This window comes from Hakea prostrata, chromosome 7, assembly GCF_041222555.1.
Source record: "Hakea prostrata isolate BN-2017 chromosome 7, UWA_Hpros_2, whole genome shotgun sequence".
In the NCBI taxonomy this organism is placed as follows: Eukaryota; Viridiplantae; Streptophyta; class Magnoliopsida; order Proteales; family Proteaceae; genus Hakea; species Hakea prostrata.
The window spans coordinates 39,966,430-39,990,597 of record NC_142606.1 but is presented as its reverse complement, the minus strand read 5'-3'; the positions used below and the strand labels follow the sequence as shown (position 1 = coordinate 39,990,597).

Below are 24,168 nucleotides of genomic sequence, written 5' to 3'. Positions count from 1 at the left end.
TTTCTAAATTTTGATTGTTTGCAATCTCAAATATTTTTCAAAGAGCAAATTGCACTGGCACCCAAAAATGGAGGCCTTAAAACATTAATACCCCACTTTATGTTTAAAAAGCACAGAGACCCAAAAATTGGATTTTTATTGGATATATTTGTCAAATTTATCACTGAAAACAATTAAGTCATTGTTTATTTTCAAGATATCCCTATAATAAACCGTATTTTAAAGGTTTTCAGTGACAAATTGAACAAATAATTAATAAAAATTCAATTTTGGGGTCTCTGTGCTTTTTAAACATAAAGTGGGGTATCAGTGCTTTAAGGCCTCCATTTTGGGGTGTCAGTGCAATTTGCTCTTTTTCAAATAACTAGTGAGGATGCACGTGCAAATGTACGTGGAGTTTTACTTCTGAGACTGGTCATTATGGTACATCTTTTTCTTATCATTGTTAAAATGATTTCATATGCGTTTTTGGTCCTAAATGACCAAATATTGGATTATCAATTCGTAATCCTATTGCATTCAAACCGTTGTCGATGTACACAACTTCACCGGTGATGGCCAATGAGAGTGATGATACAAGGAAGGCAGTAGTGTTCCCAACTTCATCTACTTGAAATTTATTTAACAAACCATTTAGAGATTGTAATTGGGCAAACATAAATAAAATTCAGAGGGGATGGTCAAATTCTCAGTTGTAGAGGGTTCCTTCTATATGGGAGCATTGCCATTTGAATATTTAATTATCTTGTCAATGAAACCGATAGCCTTTTGCAGTACGACTTCTAAGTGGACCTAATGGCAGTGACATAAGAAGGCGAAAGAAACAAATCACACATACAATAAATTGTTCATTAAACCTATGCTGGACCTTTATGAGCAAATGACACACTTAGATTTAATGCTCTGATCTTTTTCGTCTTTCCAAAGGGTGGTGGGTGGGCAGAAGCAAGTAACATTGAAATCACAAGTATAGTATACAATTGCTTCACCTATGAATGAATGATATGATATTTAACCATGCAATAGAGTGCATTCTATTGTATGATTGATTGATCGTAAGAAGCCGATGGTAGTTCGTGAAGGGGTAAAATCAACCAAAATAACCAAACCTTTTCATTTGAAATATTAAGCATTGGAAGTATAAAATCACTCGGCATATTAAGGTTCAAGAACATCTTTAGGGCTATGAAATACCGCATCCAATGTGTAAACTTTCTTAATCTCCATTAGAGAATCATCTGGTAATCTGAAATGTCAAATTCTCTATCACAGGAGGGAATGGTGATATGTATTCAACATTTTAAGGGTGAATGTTGAATGAGTAATGTTAAGTACAAAATCTTACTTTGATGATTCATCAAACTTCCAACGTCTTAGACTGGTTTTAAAAATGTTCAGTGCCTGCAGAAGGATAGGGAATGTTCTAGGGGGTCAAATTTTTCACAGGATTAGAAAAGTTGTGCAAATTCATAACAACTATGGAAGGAGGGTTATTTAACATATAGGTACCAATGTACCAACAAGGATTTCGGCACCTTCTGCAGCAAGAGATTTTGGTATTGTCCAACCATATCCATGGTCGTCAGCTATTCGAGGGGGGGGAGGGAATGCTCTCTTACCTATAGAGTAAAAACAAATTAGACAGAAATAAGAGATTTGATTGTATTTTTACAAATTAAAAAATATATTTACAAAATATTGTATATTTTCTTTGTTCATTCACAGGGTCCACGTTGTGTGTCCTCCATTTTCTGCAATGAAGTTTTGATGTAAGTGAGTATGTATGTAAATAATGAAAGATACATGTTTATTTGAAGATAGTGAAATTGATATAGTTAAGGTAGTTACCTTCTTTGTAGTATTATGTTTCTTCTTTTCAATCACCCGATGTTGATTGGTTTGTTATCCTGTAAAGAATATTTCGATGAATGGCAATGAGTAATATTTAACTATATTTGTAGTACTGTATGTAAATTGAAGTGTTTGTATTACCTTAGAATGAGAACTTCTTTGTTGACCACGTTCTTTATGTACTCTTGAATTTTGGATGGTTTCTTGGTATTTTTGATCCATACTTTTGTGGTTGACATTGAGATTCCTCTTGATAATGCAACGTATAATTGTCCATGTGAGAATACTAGTTCTGGAAGGTAGATACCAACTTTTGGTATTGTTTGACCTTGTGACTTGTTAATTGTCATTGCAAAGCTTAGCCAAATTGAAAACGGTTCTCTTTTAGATGAAATGGATATCCTTCATTCTCTGTTGGGCATAATGGTATTCTTGGTATTGGAACCAAATGTCCTTTGAACTGACCATCTGCAATCTCAGCTAGAATAACATTCTTTTGAAATTGTCGACAAACCAATCTTGTTCCATTGCATTCCCCTTGTGCAGGATTTAAGTTTCTTAGGCGCATCACAGGGCAACTTTTTTTAATATCAATTGATGAGGTGGTAATCCATTTGGTGCTAATGAGTTGAGAAATTCCTCATGGTATTGTGTATTTGCATCATCTGTTGCTGAATCATAGCTATAGTATGTGAGACGTTCTCCTAAGAATCGATCAATCATCATCTCATTTATGTTGTCAACTATTTTATTCTTAGTTGCTAAAATTGCTCTATCTGTAATCTCCTCTGCTGAATGGATATGTTGTTGTTGTTCTGGAAATATTTCATAGATTAATTGTTCTTTTCCTACCTTTTCGTGTTCAATTTTGATCAACATTTCCTCTGATAGTTTTATCATATCATCATCTTTTGTGGGTTCTTCTCCATTTCCAACTCTTAATAAGTATCCACAAAATGTTGGATCATTGATGGCCATCATATTTGTTATGAGCTGTATTTTTTGCATGGTTGGCCATTAGTATGATCTGACCAAACTGGATTTCACTGTTTGGGTTCTTGTTCCCCAAGGTACAACAGGTAATACTTGTCTGAAGTCTCCCCCAAAGACGAAAACTTTACCTCCAAATGGTGTTGTATTACCTATTATATCTTGGAATGTCCTGTCAACTGCCTCAATTGCTTGCCTTTTGGCCATTGGTGCTTCATCCCATATAATTAACTTTGTTCTTTGAATCAATTCAGCTGTAACACTTTGTTTGGAGAAATTGAAGATACTTGAATCTTCAATGTTAATTGGAATTTTGAATCTTGAATGAGCTGTTCTCCCTCTAGGCAATATTGAAGCGGCAACTCCCGATGTTGCCGTTGCAATTGCAATTTGTTTTTCTGTTCTTATTTTTGCCAGTATTACCTTGTATAGAAATATTTTCCCGGTTCCTCCTGGTCCATCAATGAAGAATGTGGCACATGTGTTGGCTTTAACTGCTTCTAGAATCTTGTCATATGTCTTTTTTTGTTTTGCATTCATTATGGATGGTGCTTTATAATCTTCATTCGGTATTTGGATTGCATATTCATCTTGAATTTCCTTAAGACGATTTGCAACTATTTCATTCATTTGTCCATCAAGCTCTGAGAGGTCATATTGGTTTATGCTATGGCCCATTGACTGTGAGAAGTTATGAACACTTTTCAATGTTTCATTACTTTTTTCTCTTATGCATGCATTTGTTTTTGTGAAGTTTTCAGATAAGTCTTCAAAATGTTCTTCCCATAGCTTTCGAACATCTGTTGGCTCATAATAAACCAATATGGTTGCAAAAAATTTTGGAGCATTATTGGCATGTTGAATAATGCCCCCATCTCTTAAGCATTTAGAGATTGCATTGTCACTTTTGAGTAGTCCTATTATTCTTGTTGCTTGTTGAAAAGTGTTGCATTGTTCTCCATTTACACACATAAGGTTCTCAAATGATGTTGCTCCTTTGATGTTATTTAGTAACAATCTCAAATAGAATTGTTCTCCTTTAGTTGGGTTTGCCAAGTTGATTCGTCCAATTGCCTCCTTAATTTTTCTTCTTGTCCAACATTTTCCTTGATTGTTCCACATAAATTTCTCTGGGAACTCTTTGTATAAATAATTCTTGACATCTTCACATGATGTGTTCATTGTGAAGTATTCAGTCAACATTGTTATTATGGTGTTATCAAACTGAATCACATTTGTTAGATCTCTATTCTTCCAGTACCAAACGAGTTGTTTGTTTGGTAGATGCAATTGAAGGTTTATCACATAAGGGAACATCTCATTTAAATTGTATTCGAAGATTCTCCACATTGCTTCTTGTGCTAATACCCACCTTGCATCTCTATATTGCTTTATTTCATCCATGAAATACTCTTGAGTGTTATATGCTATAGAAATTGCAACACGATCATGCCCCTTATAGACATACTTATAGATATATTTAACTGCTTTCAACCCATAGCATATCTCAACATTTATGTGACAATCATATCTTGTTAGGAGATATGGGTTGTAAGGTAAAACCCATCTATTATCCAATAGATGTTTCCTTATCATGACTTATTTTCCATTATTCATTCTCCTGTTAATTGGGTATGAATCTTGTTCAAGCATTGTTTTGTCATTGTAACATCTTGGGTAACGATTCTTACAAACCCCATTCCTCATGCAAGTATTATGTCTGTTTAGTTTTCCGCAAGGTCCATGCATCATTGTTATTGTTTTTCCGCATTTGGAATTTCTGAACAAACATATTTGCCAAAAATATCTGAATTTGTAATTTTATTTTCCTTTTGGAAAATAACTAACATGTGTGCATATGGTAGTCCCCTTTTTTGGAATTCAATGACACATATGTGTGCACAAACTTTGCCAAATATTTATTTCTTAAAGAGCTGCTCTTTTAGGTCATGCAGCTTCGCTCTAAAAATCTTTGCAGTAATATCTGGCATATCTTGTGGAACTTTCCTCCTTATAATTCATCTTGAATCGCAATCCACTTGGGATTACAAGTCATAGTGATGAATAGATCTGGTTTACCATATTTTTGGATCAAAGCTAGTGCATTAAGATATTGTCTGCGCATGTCTCTGGGTCCTCCAATGAATGAAGCAGGCAGGATCATTTTCTTCCCCACCTAATTTCCCTTTGTTTCTCCAGTTGATATGCTATCAACAATTCCTTGGTACAATTTAGCTCGAATGTTTGATTGTCTGGAGTGGAAGAAATCTAACTTTGTAGCCTCAATTTTGATATACATGTCTATTACAAACTGATGTAGCAATCTTCCAGAGTACAATAGGATTGATTTATCATCAGCTCTGATTTGTAACTTGTGGCAATAATATGATCTAGGAGATATTTATTTTTTTTGCTCTCATAAAAACCTGTAGGTAAAAAAGTTGTTAGTAATTTTGTTTTACAATAGAATATAAATTTTGCAATTGTATATATTTCTTTAGTTATATTATCTTGATCATCTTGTGCTTCAGCTTGAAAAAGTGCTTCATCCTCTGAAGTAATTGGAGTTGAAATTGATGTTGGTGCATTTTTTTTTTATGTTTCGATGCCAGCCAACTTCTCCATTTGGGTATAATAATGGATATTGCAGTGCATCGTAGCATCCGTAGTAATGCTTCACTGTATGCTTTTTCCTTGAATTTCATTGGATTACTGTGTCACATCTTTCTTTCATGTTTGGATTGTTTTCTTCAATCCATATGTCTGCTACTTGATCAACTGTAGGCTTATTATACACTCTTTGGTCCAGATTGATGTCACTCTTCAGTACTATTTCATGAGACTCTAGAGAACCAACATCTTTCAAACTTCTGAAAAATTTTGCATATGGATTATCGAAAGGATTTCCATTATTTTTAACACTATTGGCTCTTTTAATTTCATGTCTTGGAAGTATCTTCAATCTGTTTTCTAGCTCATTATCTGTGTCGAAGTTATACAATTGCAAATAGCATGGGTACTCTTTTTCTGGTATTATTGGAGGCAGTTCATGATAGATTTGTCCTTGAGCTCTAATGTGTAAACTCCTTTTGCATTAGCCATTTTTTTGTCTACATGTACTCCGAAATAAGTAAATGAGAAAATACTATTATATGCCCTTATATATTTTCTGAAATCTGGACTTTGTGTTGTTTCATTGGTGAAAAGCTCATATATGTCATTTAGAATTGTCGTTGATGCTAGTACTACATTTATATTTGAGCAACAAAATGAAGGAGATTCGTATTGGAATTTCTTTGCTCCACAGTATGTGCATGGTGGTACTTTTTTTAGTATATGCATGTCGGAGCATTGTAGTTCCAAATCAGTCATATTCACATAATACGTTAGTTTGGTGCAAAATATATACAGATTTTTTAGGTTAAATTGCAGGTATAATGAAAAGTGATTTGTCTTACCTTCTATAATTTGTGATTCATTGTCATTTTGATTTGAAGAAGTTGAATTTTCGTTATATTGTGTTAGAATAATCAACTGTTTTTCTGCTTTTTTGGCTTCTTGTGTTGTTGCCCTTTTCAGCCTTTTAAATTCATTGTACTTTTTCTTTTGGTTTTTTGAACGCTTATTTGTCCGCTGCATTGTGGTTTACTCTGGACAACAAAATTGAAATGTAATTATTTAAGAAGATTTTGTATATCTCATTATGTATTTACGTTATTGTGGATTTTGTAATGTGTAATAGATTTTGTATTATGATATGGTTGATTATTATGTCGACACGGTTATAATGGTGTAATAAATAATACTATTTTGAATAAACTGTATATTAACATGTAATGTTTATGAAATTCATGATAATATATATGTACTGAAGATGAAATAATCTAAGTTTAACATGCTAAAAAATTATGACAAATAAAATGAATATTTATTTAATCCAACATATTAATAATGTGTAATGTAAAGTAGACAACCTAATTTAGATATTGAGTATGATGAAAAGTAAATGGACAAGGAATAGAGTTTGGATTCTTACTATGTTGTTATTGTATATATATTCTGTTGCAACATAGTTTTTCATTTCAACTTTCTGCTTTACAAAATTCAATTGGTTGAGTTATGAAGAAGTCCAATGTGGACTTTAACTGATTAGTAATGAATTAAATCATAGTTTGTTGCTGCTATTACTCCATTCTATTAGAGTAAATTCCATTCGTGTTATCTTAACGGTATTTTTTTTTATGAATTAAGAATTGGTAAACATGTTGAACTGTGATTATGATATTAACAAAGTATTAATTAAATAGATTACAAGATATTTAAAAATCTGAAAACTATAATATTAAGAAAGTATTCATTAAACATATTACAATATATGTAAAGATAGAAATCTGAAATTAATATCCGAAACAATATTTTGGAGAAGTAATTCCATTTTTTATAAATTCTTACTTTTAATCCTCTTCCCCCTTGAATTTTCCTCTGGGACATTTGGTGTTGCTTCTATGTCCACATATTTGTTGGTTTGATTATTTCTGCAACAATACTTCCTCTTGATCTACTTTGCTTATTTGAGTTGTCTATCTTGAAATAGAATTTGCAAATCTTTGAGATGAATTGATGAAAGATTTATTGGTTCTGCAATAAATTATTAGTGTATAAGTTTCTCATAATAATTGAATTAAATAACTAATTAATAATGACGGGTATTTATAGTTGTTTACCTCTTTTAATCTGACAGTATATTCAGTTGCAGCACATTTCAATAACATTTCAGCTTCGTCGAAAATAGTGATGTAGAATTTCTCAATTGCATCTGACACTTGGAATTTAAACATGTACCTGTAGGATAACGAACATTGTTGTTAGCTATTGAAATATGATTATGAAATTGACAATATTTGTAGATTTTTGTAAGATATTATTACCTTTTGTAGTATGATATGTTATCTCCACATTTGACACATGTAACTTATTCTTTCTGAAGTTGTATCATTTTTTTGCATTTGTTACATGTATTGTATTATGGTTCCTCCATGTTAACAACTTCCAACACTATTCCATGAATATAGTAGTGTTGTTTCTAAGTAAGGACTTTTTTTTGAATAATCTTTTTACATTTACGTATTTGTACAATTTGATTATTATAATATAATAATAAGAAGTTATGATATTATACCTTGAATGAGTCTTACTCTTCTTGCATCAGATCTTTTAAACTTACCTGTTCAACATCTTTGTACTTAAAGTACAATGAAGTTAACTGATCAGTTTTCTTTATTCCAGTTTCAGTTGTAAACCTATCATCATAACATAAAAACGGTTTTTGTTTAATGTTTTGCACAAGTATGTAATTTGGTGATAATATTTGTACAGTAACAATGAATATCAATTAAGTAGTTCTTATATCTCTGGTATTGCTGGGTTGATCTCAAGTGTTGTTGCTCTGTTGTCAACATTGATAGTTTTCCTGATGTTGGAATAAATTTTGTTAGTACAACTTATGATGCTACTGTATTTGGACTGGTTGTATGTTGACAAGTAATGATATTACCTTGATATGATGTTATTTTGATTGACATTTATACAATCACTGTTTTATTAGAATTTGCTTTTTCCAATTTTTGTCCCTCAACTATTGCATAGTTTCCCCACAATGTTACTGTCATGTGGTCTAACTTATTAACAATTTTAGAAAATAATAATCATATGAGTTTTTGTTTTTAATTTTATAATAATAGTAATTTTATAATGTTGTAACCTTACTCTTTGCTGCATATATGTAAGTCTCTTTTAACTCGCCGTTCATCAAAGTTGATAAGCCTTTACACTTTTGTTAGCATTGCAATCACATATATTTGAATTAGAATGTCAATTTGTAGTATATAATATTTAAGTAATGGTAAATTCCAAATTATGGTTTATCGTTATGAGTCCTTACCAATTGTGAGATTTTTCTTTTCGTATTGTGCCTCTATTGCATCAAGAGTTATGAAGTTGTGTTGGAATATATTTGGATCAATTTGGTCCACCGCTTCTTCTATTGTTGAATCTTTATTGAATGTCAACTCCAATTCCTTGTGAATGTTGCTAAAGTTGGTATTGATTTTTTTTTTTTTTTTTTATCATTGGTTTTGTGATGATGTATGTCTTTTTCTGTTGCAGCATTTCTTCGTATTTGTCTATTGTTTGGTTGAACATCACACCTTGCATTCTTGTCCCTTGTGTCAACAATCAGTTGTATTAAATAATTTTATACGATTCATTTTAATTTTAATCGTATTGGTTATTTAAATTTTTTTTTAAAGAATTTTTTGTTCACTGACCTCCGAATCCATGAATATAATCTTCAGTATTCTTCCTAGTCCTTGATTGTTCTTGTATGTTGTGATTTATTTTTGCTGTAGCATCAACTATACTTCTACATCTTCTTCATAAACTGATAAGTCGTTGATGCATGCTTTTTTTATCATCTTGGCTGCACGTTTGAATTTTGATTATGGTTCTATGGTATAATTGTACAATATATTTTAAAATTGAACATAAACCTCAAAGGTGATATATGTAGAATAGTTGTAATATTGAATTCTATTTATTTTATGTTGTTTCTGTTATTATCCTCTTATTTGAGTTCTAAATTTAATTTTTCAAGTTTTTCACAATAGATAATGGTGGTTTTGATTGGTTAAGGGTCTAACTAATGTTGGTGTTTGGTGGTTTGTAATGTATATTCTTTAATTTGAGTTGTAAATGCAAATGATAAGAAACTAACATTCAGCATTGTAGTAGTTTAAACTCTATTAAAAAAAGATAATCAACTAATTCATTGCCTATAGGATTATGAGTCTATGTGATTGGAGCATAGCACAAAGGAAAAAAAGTTTTTGACAGGGAAAATGTATTTTTTGGAGTAAAAGTACAATTGATGAACAAAAGCAGCTGCTATATAAAATGGTGTGTGTGTCATCAAAATAACAGGATGAAACACTTAACTCCAAAAATAGACGAAAATATCTGAGTAAAGAGGCTACAACATTTGTCAATAAATAAAACCAGACATGCAATGCATAGAATAATCGCAAAGGAAATATATAAATAAATACATAAAAATCTAAACAGGTTTCTAGTTAAATTTAAATACATATTTTACCGACAAAATTGACATAACTTTAGAGGTGATCCACTTGATTAAAATGAAAGAACATACGTGAATTTTGAGAAATGAAATGCTGAAAATAAGAATAACCTACAAAGGATACAAGTTTCATTATATTTGTAAGGTTATGTAGTAATATATATAACTGATTTTGTGTTGAAAATGTGTGAAATACCACTATTTGGCCCCCAACAAAAATTAAAAATAAAAATTTAAGATATAGATTATGGGTACAAATGTCATTCTTAATCATAATCTAATGGTTATCATTAAACCCCTAGTTTTAGGGAATAAAATGTTAAATTCTAATTAAAAACTAACTCACGATCCATGAATTTCTCCATATATTCTCTCTCATATTTTCATTCCTATTTATTCTCTCATGAATCTCCTCTTTTATTCTTTTTTTCTCACACGTCTCACAAAATATTGGAGTACTTAGCAGACATTGGAATTTTCTAAAATCTTCTCCACACTTATTAGTAGTCACTCTCTTTTTCAAATTATTCCTTTCTCTCTCTCACACTCATGATTTTTCTAGTATTATTTTCATAATGCATGATTTTTTTTTTATTTAGTTGTTCTTTATTTTTCCTAAAATTTGACTCTACTAATAGCAATTTAAATCTCGTTAGAATTCAACCATTGATTTTATTAGATCTAATCATAGTCATTGATTTTTTTTTTAATCCTTAAATTTTTTCTAAGATTTCATTCTTATTCATGAAAATTTAAATCTGGTTTATAATTTTAGCTATCATTTTTTTTTGTGGGTTTGCAACAACTATCAATTTTATTATATCTAATCATAATCATTTAATTTTATTTTTGAATCCCTAAATTTTCACATAAAGTTTCCATTCCTATTAATATCAATTTTAATTTTTAAGTTTTATTAGTTGGATGTTTAAATTTCTGCCATTAATATTATTATTTTTAATCATAATAATTGATTTTTTAAAATTAATTTATGATAAATTGAGTGTTTTATCCCCGATGTTTATAAAATTTAAAAATCCCCATATATTTTCCTAATTTTTCTCATTTGACATGTGAAATACCACTATTTGGCCGCCTCCAAAAATAATAAAAAAAAAAATTTAAGATATAGATTATGGGTACAAATGTCATTCTTAATCATAATCTAATGGTTATCATTAAACCCCTAGTTTTAGGGAATAAAATGTTAAATTCTAATTAAAAACTTACTCACGATCCATGAATTTCTCCCTATATTCTCTCATGAATCTTCTCTTTTATTCCTATTTTTTTCTTTTTTTTTTTCTCATACGTCTCACAAAATATTGGAGTTTAGTAGACATTGAAATTTTCCGAAATCTTTTTCACACTTATCAGTATTCACTCTCTTTCTCAAATTATTCATCTCTTTTTCTCACACTCATGATTTTTCTAGTATTATTTTCATAAAGCATAATTTTTTTTATTTAGTTGTTTTTTCTTTCTCCTAAAATTTGACTCTACTAATAGCAATTAAATCTCGTTAGAATTCAACCATTGATTTTATCAGATCTAATCATAGTCATTGATTTTTTTTTTAATCCTTAAATTTTTTTCCTACAATTTCATTCCTAGTAATGAAAATTTAAATCTCATTAGAATTTTAGCTATCAATTTTATAATATCTAATCATAATCATTTAATTTTATTTTTGAATCCCTAAATTTTCTCATAAAGTTTCCATTCCTATTAAAGCAATTTTAATTTTAAGTTTTATTACCTGGATGTTTAAATTTCTACCATTAATATTATTATTTCTAATCATAATCATTGATTTTTTAATTAATTTATTGTTATAAATAATATTTATTATGGATGTCCATTACCCCAAAGAGATTGTACTTCCAATAGAAGATCTCAACTACCTCAAGATGCAATGTTGGTGAAGATCACAACCATCTCATTACACAATGTTGGCAGTTAATATTTCCATTCTATGCACCTTCTATCTTGGGTGGCAATCTATCTTTCCATATCAAGATTATCTTATTGTATATGAGAATCATATATTGTATTTCTTTGTAGACTTTGATATTACCATATTAGATAAAATGTCAATTTTATTATAAATATGTAATGACTAACTCAATAGAAGTGCTGAATTGATCTTGTCTTTCTTCTTTGTATTATATATTTTCTCTTTATTTTATAACATGTTATCAGCACGATTCCACTCGATGTAATTGTGATGACTTTGCTCAAAGTATTGCGTGGCACCTTCTATCTTGGGTGGCAATCTATCTTTCCATATCAAGATTATCTTATTGTATATGAGAATCATATATTGTATTTCTTTGTAGACTCTGATATTACCATATTAGATAAAATGTCAATTTTATTATAAATATGTAGTGACTATCTCAATAGAAGTGCTGAATTAATCTTGTCTTTCTTCTTTGTATTATATATTTTCTCTTTATTTTATAACATGTTATCAACACGATTCCACTCGATGTAATTGTGATGACTTTGCTCAAAGTATTGCGTTTGAGAAGAAAGCAACCAGACTATGGATCATTATGTTTTCTATTCCAAAGTGAAAATGATGATGATCTCTTCGTGCGTTTTTGTAAACAATGGAGTTTACATTGTTTATCTCATAATGTAAGTGCATCGTGATAAAAATGTATGCGTTTTATTGAAATTAATAATCGAACAAATAATAAGATGTTATGTTGTTTTAACAATTTGTTTCATTTATTGTATATAGTGGTTGCTAGCTTTGCACCACAAATATTTTTAAATGCACCTGAAGTTGCAAGATTTGAAACTGTAAATTAGTACGGTTCGACAGATGTACTTGAAGTTGCAAGATTTGAAACTATAAATGAATACAGTTTCTCAGGTGCACATGAAATTGCAAGATTTAAAACTATAAATAAATACAGTTCTGCAGTTTTTGAAATTATTTATCTATTGATTTTATGTGGAGAAAATATTATTAATGAAGACTTGTCAACAAATTTTCAAGCTTCAAATCTGTTATTACAATAGCAATATTGTAAAAGGAGTTTCAAGAAATACTCTGAATGATATCATGCCTATTTGTGGCCGAGTAAAATAATGGACTATTAATGAAAAGTCATGAAGCTCGTCTTATTGGTTATGTTTCATTCCTTGAAGTGAATGCAGCAATTCATGATATGTCTGAAAGAAGGCAAAATTAAAATTATGATCATGAGGACCACATGGTTGAAACACATGCTTGGGTAAATCAAAAGAACATTGATTCTGTTAGTTTTATTATTTGGCATGATTGGTTGGATCATCCCGGATCAAGTATGATGCAAAAAATTATTGAAAATTCAATTGTCATCTATTGAATAACTAGAAGATTATTCAATTGAGTGAATTTTTTTATTCTGCTTGTTCTCAAGGAAAATATATTATTAGATATTCACCAACTAAAGTTGAGATTGAACATTCTACGTTTTTAAAACGTATCAAGGGTGAAATATATGGGCCCATTCACCCATCATGTGGACCATTCAGATAATATATGATTTTAGTATATGCATCTATAAAATGCTCACATGTATGTTCATTATGAACTCGCAATTGGTGTTTGCGAGATTGTTTGCTCAAATAATGAGATTAAGAGCATAATTTATTGATTATAAGATAAAGACAGTTTGTTTTAATAATGCTGGTGAATTTACATCTCAGGCTTTATGATTATTGTACAACAACTGAGATCACAGTTGAATAGCTTGTTGCTCATGTTTATATCCAAAATGGTTTGGTAAAATTATTTATTAAATGTTTCCAATTAATACCTAAACCATTGTTTATGAGAACAAAGCATCATTTGTACGCATCAGGCCAAAAGGTTGCCATAAATTCTCCCTATTACAATTGGCTTATGGTCAGAAGCAAAATATTTATCATCTTAAAAAATTTTGGATGTGCAATTATGTCCTAATTGCTCCACCACAGCGCACAAAGATATGTTCCCAAATAAAGTTGGGAATATATGTTAGATATGAATCTCCTTATATAATTCAATATATTGTCAATGATAGAAGATTTATTTAGGGCCTGTTTGGTTACATGAATCCAGAGATTTCAAATCTCTAGATTCATAAATCTGAGAATTATACCCGTTTGGTTGTAAAAATCTCTAGATTCATGAAATCTAGAGATTCACCTTTTTACACTAAAAACGTGAATCTATAGATTTATGGGTAAGGGGTGAAATCCAGAGATTTCAAAAAACCTATACATTTGCACATTCACAAAAATCACGTCGATCAAATAGTTTTTTTTAGGATGAATCCACATATTTCATTCCACAACCAAACATTTTATTTTATAAATTATAACTCCATAGATTTTAAATCTATAGATTTGAAATCTCTAGATATTTGAAAATCTTTAGACTCATGTAACCAAACAGACCCTTAATGAATTAGTTTTTCCAACATGAGGGGGAGAGAATAAACAGTTGGAAAAAGAAATTGATTGTATGCATTATCATCATCTTATTAGATCCTCGCACTGAGCACTGTGAACTTGAAGTTCAAAGGATAATGCAATAAATATTATGAATCAACTACCAGATTTGCTGACCTGCTAAGAGTTACTAAATTTCATATTCCAGCTGTAAATGTTCCAATTAGAATTGATGTCCCAGCAGGACAATCTATCAGTGTAAATGAAATTAAACCACGTTTAAAACGTGGAAGATCAATCGGTTCCAAGGATAAAATCCTAGAAAGGTGCAACCTAGAGGGGGTGATTAGGTTGTACCTAGTGGTTTATACCAATTTTCCGGTTTAGTTGCAATTTCAAAATGGATTGACAGTTCAAGATAAAATCTAATGAAAAACAGCAATCACAAACACAGAATTTATAGTGGTTCGACTCTACGAGTCTACGTCCACTCCTCTCTTAGCCTCAAGAGAGTGTTTCCACTAACGAATCTCTTTCAATACAGTGGGTAGAGAATCAAACCCTTACAATCTTCGTTTCGGGGCAAGAGTACCCTTTACAATCTTCGTTCACGGACAAGAGTATCCAATACAATGAATTCTAATCAACCTAGACTAGAATTAAAATAACCAATTCACAATACGAAAAGTATTAGATATTACCTATCAAAGGAGAGTAACCCTTTACCCTTTGAGTGCAAATGATGCAATGAATGAATCAAGAATCAATATACTTCAGCGGTTTTCAATAACTCCAGACTTTGCTTCAGTGAAAGCTTCAACTTTGGAATATCCCTCAAAGTTAACCGGAGTTGGGAGGACAACAATAATGATAAAAAAACACCAAAACTTTGCTCTTTCACTTGTGAGTGAATATGTGCTTGATGGTGGAGAAGGATGATTCTCAAATGGGGATGGTTGGGCTTTTATAGACCCCAAGTTACTGTCTTCCCCATTTCCCCAACGGATATAAAATCTTTGCAAGATTTTGTTCGAGATGGACGTCCGTCTGCCCAAACGGTCATCCATCTGGCCTGGACTGGCTCAGACGGGCATCCGTCTGCTAGACGGAAATTCTTTCTGGCCTTCTGTTGTTTCTGAGAAACAGAGTTATCAAAACAGACGGACGTCCGTTTGCTCAGACGGACATCCGTCTGGGCTCTGTTTTTCTAAACAATTTTGGGCTAGGATATGGCTTGGATTTTCGGATATTTTTGACAATCCTAAGCGTTGTACACCTTACTAACATGTCCTAGGTCACTCTAGTAACATGGATTACATATTATGGATGCATTTACATGTGTGTGTATGCAAAGGTGTCCTAAGCCCTGATTTAGCCTAAGTCTTGATTTTTGACTTGGTCTTTGACTTGATCTTGATCAGTGATCTTGATGCTCTCCTCTTGATTTTGGTTCTTTGTCTAAGATGGTTTGATCTTGAGCTTGACTCTTCGGAAATTTCTTTGAACCGGATATTTACATCGAGATTCTCTGCAGTGATGAGCTGGACAAAACATATCTACATGGAAACATTAGTAAAGTGTTTTTTATCATCAAAACTGATTGGAGACTGATGTGGTAAATGCTGACTTGGCATTTTCCAACAATCAAGATGGTCATAATATGGAGACAATTGATTATGAAGATCCTGAAGACATAACTTTCTATAAAACCCCAGAAGAGGTTTAGGTACCTGAAAATAATGAAGAGATCTCGATTAGTTATGTCATTGCAGGAAAAAGATGGAACCGAAAATATAAAGTTGTCGACAACATTTTTGCATATTATATTATTATTGAAATAATGCAACAAGACGAGGATCTTGAACACAAATTTGTTGATGAATGTAAATGAAGAAATGATTAGCCAACGTAAAGACACAATTCAAGTAGTATTGAGTTCACTTGAAAAATTAAAGTTTTTGGACCTGTAGTTCAATATCTGAAGGTATATAGCCAGTGGGGTACAAATGAGTTTTTGTGCGAAAAATGAAATGAGAAAAAGAATGAAATTGTGATATATAAAGCATGAATTGTGGCACAAGAATTTTCGCAGAGGTCTGGCATTGACTACATGGAAACATGTTCTTTTATGGTGGATGCAATCACCTCCAGATATCTTATTAACTGGGCAGTATATGAAAACTTTAACATGCGTCTATTAGATATTATTATAGCTTATTTATATGGCTCACCCGAGTATGAAATTTATATGAAAATCCCTGAAGGATTCAAAATGACTGAAGCATATAAAAATTCCTAAGAAGTTTGTTCAATAAGGCTTCAGAGATGATCATGGCATATATGGTATAATCTCTTTAGTGGATATTTACTAAATAAAGAGTATAAAAATGATCCAATTTATTATTGTGCTTTTATTAAATGATATGGATCTGATTTTAATAATTGTATATTGATGCAAAGTTGTTGAGAGGGTGGGGCATGTCAAAAATGTTATAAGAAATTACTTGATCAAATGTTTACAATGAAACATATAGGTTTTAGACTCAAATTCAAAAAGTAAAATAAAAATAAAAATTTTAAGTTATACAAAAAATAAAAAATTATATTCAAGAACACATCACACGTGCATATGCATGTGCATCATTAGTCGAACAAATAACTATTTTGTTGATACAACAACAACACCAACAAGCCTTATCCCAATTAAATGGGGTCGACTACATGGATTCTTGCCTTCCAACCAGCTTTGTTTGAGTACATGTTAGATACAAAGCCTAAGTAAGTTATGTATATCCCTTCTCACCACTTCTCTTAATGTTATCTTAGGCTTGCCCTTAGCTCTTGTAATTTCTACAATTGATGTCCTACGTCCTCATGTTAGCTAATGGTCAATTATCACCTTTCAAATCCATATATAATGTGGGGTTCAAGATTTCAAGATGGAGCTTATCAAATAGAAATTTCATTTCTCTTAGATTCTTTCAGCAAAGGATCTTTAATATGCAAAAACACAAATGTCAACCCTATGAATAGGTCATCCCCATTGTCTTTGCACCACTACTACTTGATTGAGTAGAGATGGAACTGTGCGCCAGAAAACCCTAGCCGCTTTTAGAAACTCTAAGGCCCAAGCAACGTTTGAGGCAGAGAGCCTCTGTCTCTCCGCCTCTTCTTCTTCTTCCTCTTCCTCCTCTCTTCACATTTTATTCTTCTTCATCATCTTCCTCCTTTCTCCTATCTTCTCTTCACTTCTTACAATTTTCTCTCTTCTCTTTCTCCTTTCTCCTTTCTCCACCGTTTTACTTTTCTTTTCCCTTACTTCTAGTAGATGCCAGGTTTGGAAGTAACTGCCTTGGATCTGGAAGTTCTAATGTTGCGTGCCCATGCTGTAGCCTTTGTACTATTGCTTGTTGCCAACATCGCAACCTCTACAACTTCCTCAGCTAGAGCTTGTACCCCAACATCATCTAGCCACAGATTTGGCAAAGGAAAAGTCACCGCTGCTGAAGCATGAAGTCAAGCGGCAAAACTTCCCTACATGCCTAACTTCCCACTAGATCCAGTAGTTGTTCAAGCTATAGTTGTTTCGCCCTTGTGGCGTGTTATCTCTCTACTCTTGTGGCATGTTTTCTCTTTGCCCATATGGCATGTTAGTCTTGGCTTTTGTGGTGTATTTTTGTCTTTTTGGGCTTTTATGATGGAGGATGTGTATTTCACATCTTTTGAGCTTATTGATTGTTGTTATATTTACAACTTTATTTCTAAGGTTTTAGCCTAGATGATCTTGTCTATTGCATGTATGACAGTTTGGTCGAATTCTGCTCATTGGTTTTGGATGTTTCTGTTCGAATCTTGCGTTTTCATGCATCTATATTTCTATATTTCTTTTTTTGATAAATTTCTATACTCCTTTCAAGTTTAATGAATAAAGTTTTTCTTCTAAAAAAAATAATAAAAAAAAGAGACACAACAACAACAACAACCCTATGGATAAAACGTACAAGGGTTTTTACTAGACTAATATCGAGTCCACTTTCTTAGACTTTTGGAAAGATCTGCATCCTCTATTTCTTCTCATGGGGGGGGGGGTATAACCCCAATAAAATGTTATGTGTTTTCATGCATCTGTATTTCATTTTTTGGTATATCTCTATATTTCTTTCAAGTTTAATGAATGAAGTTTTTCTTCTTATAAAAAAAAAAAAAAAAAAAAAAAAAAAAAGAAAGAGGAGTAGCTCATCCCTTTCCCCCAACACCCCCTGCCAAAAAAAAGAAAACAACAACCCTATGGATAAAACGTACAAGGGTGGTTTTACTAGACTAACAATCCATTTTCTTATAGGGCCTGTTTGGTTACTAGAGTATGGAGATTTCAAAAATCTAGAGGTTTCAAATTAATGGAGTCATGGTTCATAAAATTAACTGTTTGGTTAGCCTGAATCTTTGAAATGAAATCTGTAAATTCATCATGATAAATCTACAGATTCGCATTTTTAGTGTAAAAAGGTGAATCCCTAGATTTCATGAATCCAGGGATTCACACAACCAAACGGGTATAAATCTCCCATTTGTGAATCTAGAGATTTGAAATCTCTAGGGCCTATTTGGTTACGTGAATCTAAAGATTTCTGGATTCACAACTGGGAGATTTTTACCCGTTTGGTTGTGTGAATCCCTAGATTCATGAAATCTAGAGATTCACCTTTTTACACTAAAAACGTAAATTTGTAGATTTATGGGTATGAGATGAAATCCAGAATTTCACCCCTACTATCAAAATGTTAAACATTTGAACTATAATTCAATAAATATTTTTTAGGATAAATCTACAAGTTTCATTCCAAAAATTCAAGCTAACCAAACAGTTAACTTTATGAACCATGACTCTAGAGTTTTTTTTTTGTTGGTAAACATACTTTTATTTAGTAGAAGGGCGAGAAAAACCCAAGACATCCTGATTACAAGCTTCAAGAAACCAAAGAACGGAATTAGACCAGATAGTCCTACTTGCCATGGATCGGGCCTTCCTAGCTAGGCAATCGGCTATAGAGTTAGCCCACCTAAAGACATATCGAACCGACCAAGTTGGTTCAAGAGAGAGCAATCTTCTCACATCCTCTACCACACGAAGAGCATCCAGCTCAAGGGGAAGAAACCGGTCTACCACACCTTTGCACAGGGTAATAGAATCACATTCAAAAACAATATTCTTGAGGCCTTCTTGCGTAGACCAACAGAGATTTGAAGTCTATAGATTTAAAATCTCTAAACTTTTGAAATCTACAAACTCAAGTAACCATAGACCAACAGAGATTTGAAGTCTATAGATTTAAAATCTCTAAATTTTTGAAATCTACAGACTCAAGTAACCAAACAGGCAGGCTTTTGGAAAGATCCACATCCTCTATTTCTTAGATAAACCCGAAAATGGGATAAAATGTTTTACTAAAATGAGAATAGACTAACCCCAATAAAATGTTTTACTAAAATGGGAATAGACTAACCTTCATAAAATGTTTTACTAAAATGACAGCTGTGGGATTTGAACCCACGCCCTTTCGGACCAGAGCCTAAATCTGGCGCCTTAGACCACTCGGCCAAACTGTCTTGTTGTGTTCATCTTTGAAGCTAAATAAATATATCTTTTATCTGGCGCCTTACTCCACCCCTCCAAAATGTCCAACTACGTTCAACTAATAAAGTATATATGTTTTGTTTTCTCTGTTTTTTTTTGGTAGAAAAGTATTTGTTTTGTCAATGATACACAATCGAGAAACCCTTAAATCCTTAGTAAAATGAGTTAAATATAAGTATAGAAGTGATATGGAGAGTTTATGATCAGACCGGGTTCATACCTGGTCCGACCCTCGACCCCGGTGGAGACGGAGAAAACCGAATCGCTCCCGAGCGAACCGGATCCGGAAGATGGCTTGCTGAAGAAGAAAGCTTATTCGGCTACAAGCGTGCCCTAATCTTACTTATGGATTAGGGTAATCACCCTGATGATGGCAGACTCAAACTGACGGCTGCGGATAATCATTATCGAAGGGATAACCATCGCATAACCTAAAGGTTATCTCAGGAGTCCTCTACTAGCCCAAACTAGTAGAAGTCTATCGCTCAACGGATCTAACTGATAAGATCCAACGACTACCCGAAGAAGGCTCAAGTGCATCCAACGAAGGAGATTCGAAGGTACACTCTATATAAACCTCACTACCATACAAGGTGAGGGACGGATCAATCGATCGAAAAGAATACTATCTGAGACTCGAGTTCGGATACATACCGATAGACCTAAACTATCGCCGATCCGCTATCTAGATCACCTTTCCCGGTTCTTCATTCCTTAGCTCGTGCTTCTAGCGAGCCGTTTGTGATTAAGTTCATCAACTGACTTAGCCTTCGGAGGTGGACTCCCGACCCCAGCGGTCGGGCCACATCTGACGCTTTCGTTTTGCAGGACATCACGTGGAGATCCAAGGGCTGAGCAGATTTTGGACGCATCATTTGGCGCCGTCTGTGGAAACGACTTGAAAAGCCATGGTGACTAGATCAGCAGTGCAGCAGCCGCACAACGCAATTCCGGTGTTCAGATACCTGGAGTGAATGATCCAGATATTCCCCAGGAAAGCCAAAATCCTATCGAAGTGGATGATGGCCAGGGAGGACGTAATCCTCCTCATGATACAATCCAAGATCAATTGAATCAGGTAAAGATTCAACTCTTGGAGGTGAGCCAAGCACTCCGCATGCTCACCAGACGAGTGGTTTTACCACAAGAGCCTGATCAGCGCGATTCAGGGAGACGTGCATTGCCACGTGACCAGAGACTGGCTGAAGACCGGAATGTTGATCAGAATTTCCGTGAAGGAGACCGAGGACTTCGGAGGATCGATGATCAACCGAGGCGAGGCGATCGGTTCGACAGACCGCAAGAGAGTACAATTGATTCAAACACAAGGTTGGATATAGGGGTAAGAACTCACTCACCCACTGTCAGAAGAACCGTTCGTGATGATCGAGCAGTTCGTGACGAGAGGAATGCTCGGGAAGGACGGGCTGTTCGTGATGATCGAGTAGCACGGGATGATCGTGTTAATCGAGGTCGTGATTGTGACACCCAGCCCAAATCTAGCCCGAAGACCCGATCTGTTTTGGGTGAAGTCGGGTTTTGTTTAATGTTGACTTCGAAGTTTGACCGTGATTTCCGTTTTACTATCTTTGAAAATCTTAGGAAGATGTCTTTGTGGGCCATCTCGGTAGAAGATATGGTGTTTGACCCAAAACCCATGGATATTGATGATGGTGTTTCCTTATGGAAACCTTACTTGATTTGGTGTTGAACTATTTATTTGTGAAGAAGAACTTGGTTGGTGGACCTAAAGCTTAGTTGGACCTGGTTTGAAGACATCCCTCCATACTAGGTAAGTAGTATGATGTGTTGAAAGAAGCCCATCCAAAAATATTGAAGTTTAGCCCATTAAATCCCTATTTTTGAACAAGCTGTCCAGGCAATGGCATTTTGGTAAATATCTGTTTTGAAGGTTTTCAAAAGCTTTATTTCCTTTAATTTCGTGGTAAACTATTCCCACCATGTTTCTAAACCTCTAGATAGTGTGGGATCGACCTTTGAACTTCCTCTTTTGCAACCAATCAACCATCGGGGTCAATTTGGTCAATTTGGTGAAACCCTAGTAACTCTTGAACTCTTTGTGCTATTTAAAAGGGGGAACTCCATGTGTTTCACTCTCAATCTGTTTCTAAGCCTTGGGAGAACGTGGGAAGATCCCTAGAACCTCTCCTTCGAAGCCAAGACAGATCCTCAAGTATCTGTTCAGGTTTTTTCAGCGGTTTCTCTTCTAAAAGGTTGGTATTCAATTCGCTTCTTCTTTAATTCATTCTTTCTTCTCTACTTCTGATTTTCTGATCATGAGAAGGGTATTACACTACTGTAATGACCTCTTCTTTAATTCTTTTGCCCTAGAGTGAATCCCCCAATTCACTCTATGATCTTGAAGCCATATGGCGATGATCCTTGAATTTGATCCCACCAAAGCTCTTAATGATACTTTCCCTAATTTCCTACCTATCTTTATTATTGTGGGGAAGGTCTCATATTATTACCATGACCTTCCCTTGTGTCCTCATGATTGAGGAGTTGATCCTTGTTTTTCCTTGGAACAATTGGCAACCCTTTTATTTTCTATTAATTCATTGGACCCTCCCCAAAACCTTTCTTGATTGTAAATTCTTTGCCCTAAGGGTGAATTTTTATTCTCCCTAGTCTTTTCGTGGGATACACGGATTCTTGTTAGTAATCCCTAATTGTATGATTTGAATTTCTTTCCCTTCACTTTAATTGAGAACCTTATTTTCTCTCATTAGTAGATCCTTCCTAATTTCATTCTTTATTTTGAAATACTAATGAGATATTCCTTTATCTATCTTGGGTTGTTTTTGTGAGAATTAATTATGGGTAACTCTCATGAGAGGTAACCAACTCTTATGAGAGGTAACCATATCTAAAAACCTATTGTTCTTTTATCTATTGGAAACTTCCCAACACTTTTCCAGATTGTGCATTCTTTGTTTCTCTTTCCCATGGGTGAATCTTGATTCTTTGTTTCTCTTTCCCTTGGGTGATATTTGTGTTAACCTAAACTTGATCATCTATGTTTTCTTGTTTTATTGGCTATCAATTTATTTCCCTTCATCCGGTGCTCTCAACCTTTTCATTGGGAGCCAAAAAAAGGGTGAAATCCTAACCTCTTGGATCAAACCAAGAACCCTTAGTTTGATCTTGTTAACAGCCAATCAATGTGTTTTCTTTACTAAAATTGTAACCTATCATTCTCTAATTGTTTATCCTTGATCACACTATATTTTCTTCATGATCCATGTTTAACCTAATTAGGATTTCTAATTATTCTTTCTTCGTTCTTGTTCTTGTTTGAGATCAGGAAGAAGATGATGCATTCTTGCAACCATCTATTCCATGATCTCATTCTATTCTTTGAGATCTATGATCATCATCATGATCTTAACCCTAGCCAAATAAATTCCTTGAAACCCTAACCCTTGAATGATCTTTCTGGAAACCTCTTGTAACCTTCCATGTGCGGGAAACCTCATGGGTAATGTTTCTGTTAACATAAACTAGATTTCCTATGATTTCTTGTTATTTTCTTGATAACAATCATTCCCTCTCTTTCCGTGATCATAACCTTTTCATGAGCCATATGTTATGATGAAACCCTAACCCCTTTATTACAAACCTATTATGATTGATTTTTCGGACTAATGATCTCCCCCATGTCTTCATTTGGGTTTGGTTGTACTTGGTCTTCAACCCCATGAGCAAAGCACCCTTGTATAGCAATATACTTGGGGGCGGTTACTAGTGGCGGTTGATTAAACCAAGCGACCGCCCGGTTCTGCTTGCGGGAAAATGCCCTATTTTGCCCCCTGTTCGTTATAAATAGCATCCCTCGCCCTATTAACGCATTATTATGTTCGGGATTGCTATTTTGGGCGATTAGGCGGCTATGGAAACGTGCGGGATTCAGGTCTGAAGTGCTGTTAATGATATGAAACCTTTTCTCTTCTATTCTTGGTGATTCTTATTAAGGTAATGAGTCTCCATCTTCTATTCTCTTCTTTTTAACCTCTGATTGATATGAACCCATCCCCATTTTGTTAGTGGTTACCCAATTGATTTGTTGTATCTCCCTTTTCAATGTTCTTGATGAGATCCTGTC

The 24,168-nt window shown here is 33.4% G+C and overlaps 1 protein-coding gene and 1 non-coding gene across 2 annotated transcripts; both read right to left on the bottom strand.

Annotated features, from left to right (window-relative positions):
- Positions 1-857: 857 nt before the first annotated feature.
- On the bottom strand, positions 858-8,076 carry LOC149011131 (uncharacterized). Its single transcript, XM_089162569.1, has 7 exons — positions 8,066-8,076; positions 7,566-7,683; positions 2,973-4,296; positions 1,510-1,619; positions 1,346-1,401; positions 1,195-1,246; positions 858-989 (listed from the first exon to the last, which is right to left on the bottom strand). Exons 1-7 carry the CDS (start codon positions 8,074-8,076, stop codon positions 858-860), a joined length of 1,803 nt encoding a protein of 600 aa, XP_089018695.1.
- Positions 8,077-19,934: 11,858 nt separating this feature from the next.
- On the bottom strand, positions 19,935-20,014 carry TRNAL-UAG (transfer RNA leucine (anticodon UAG)). Its single transcript has one exon. It is a non-coding gene; the product is annotated as a tRNA-Leu (tRNA).
- Between the last annotated feature and the right edge of the window lie 4,154 nt (positions 20,015-24,168).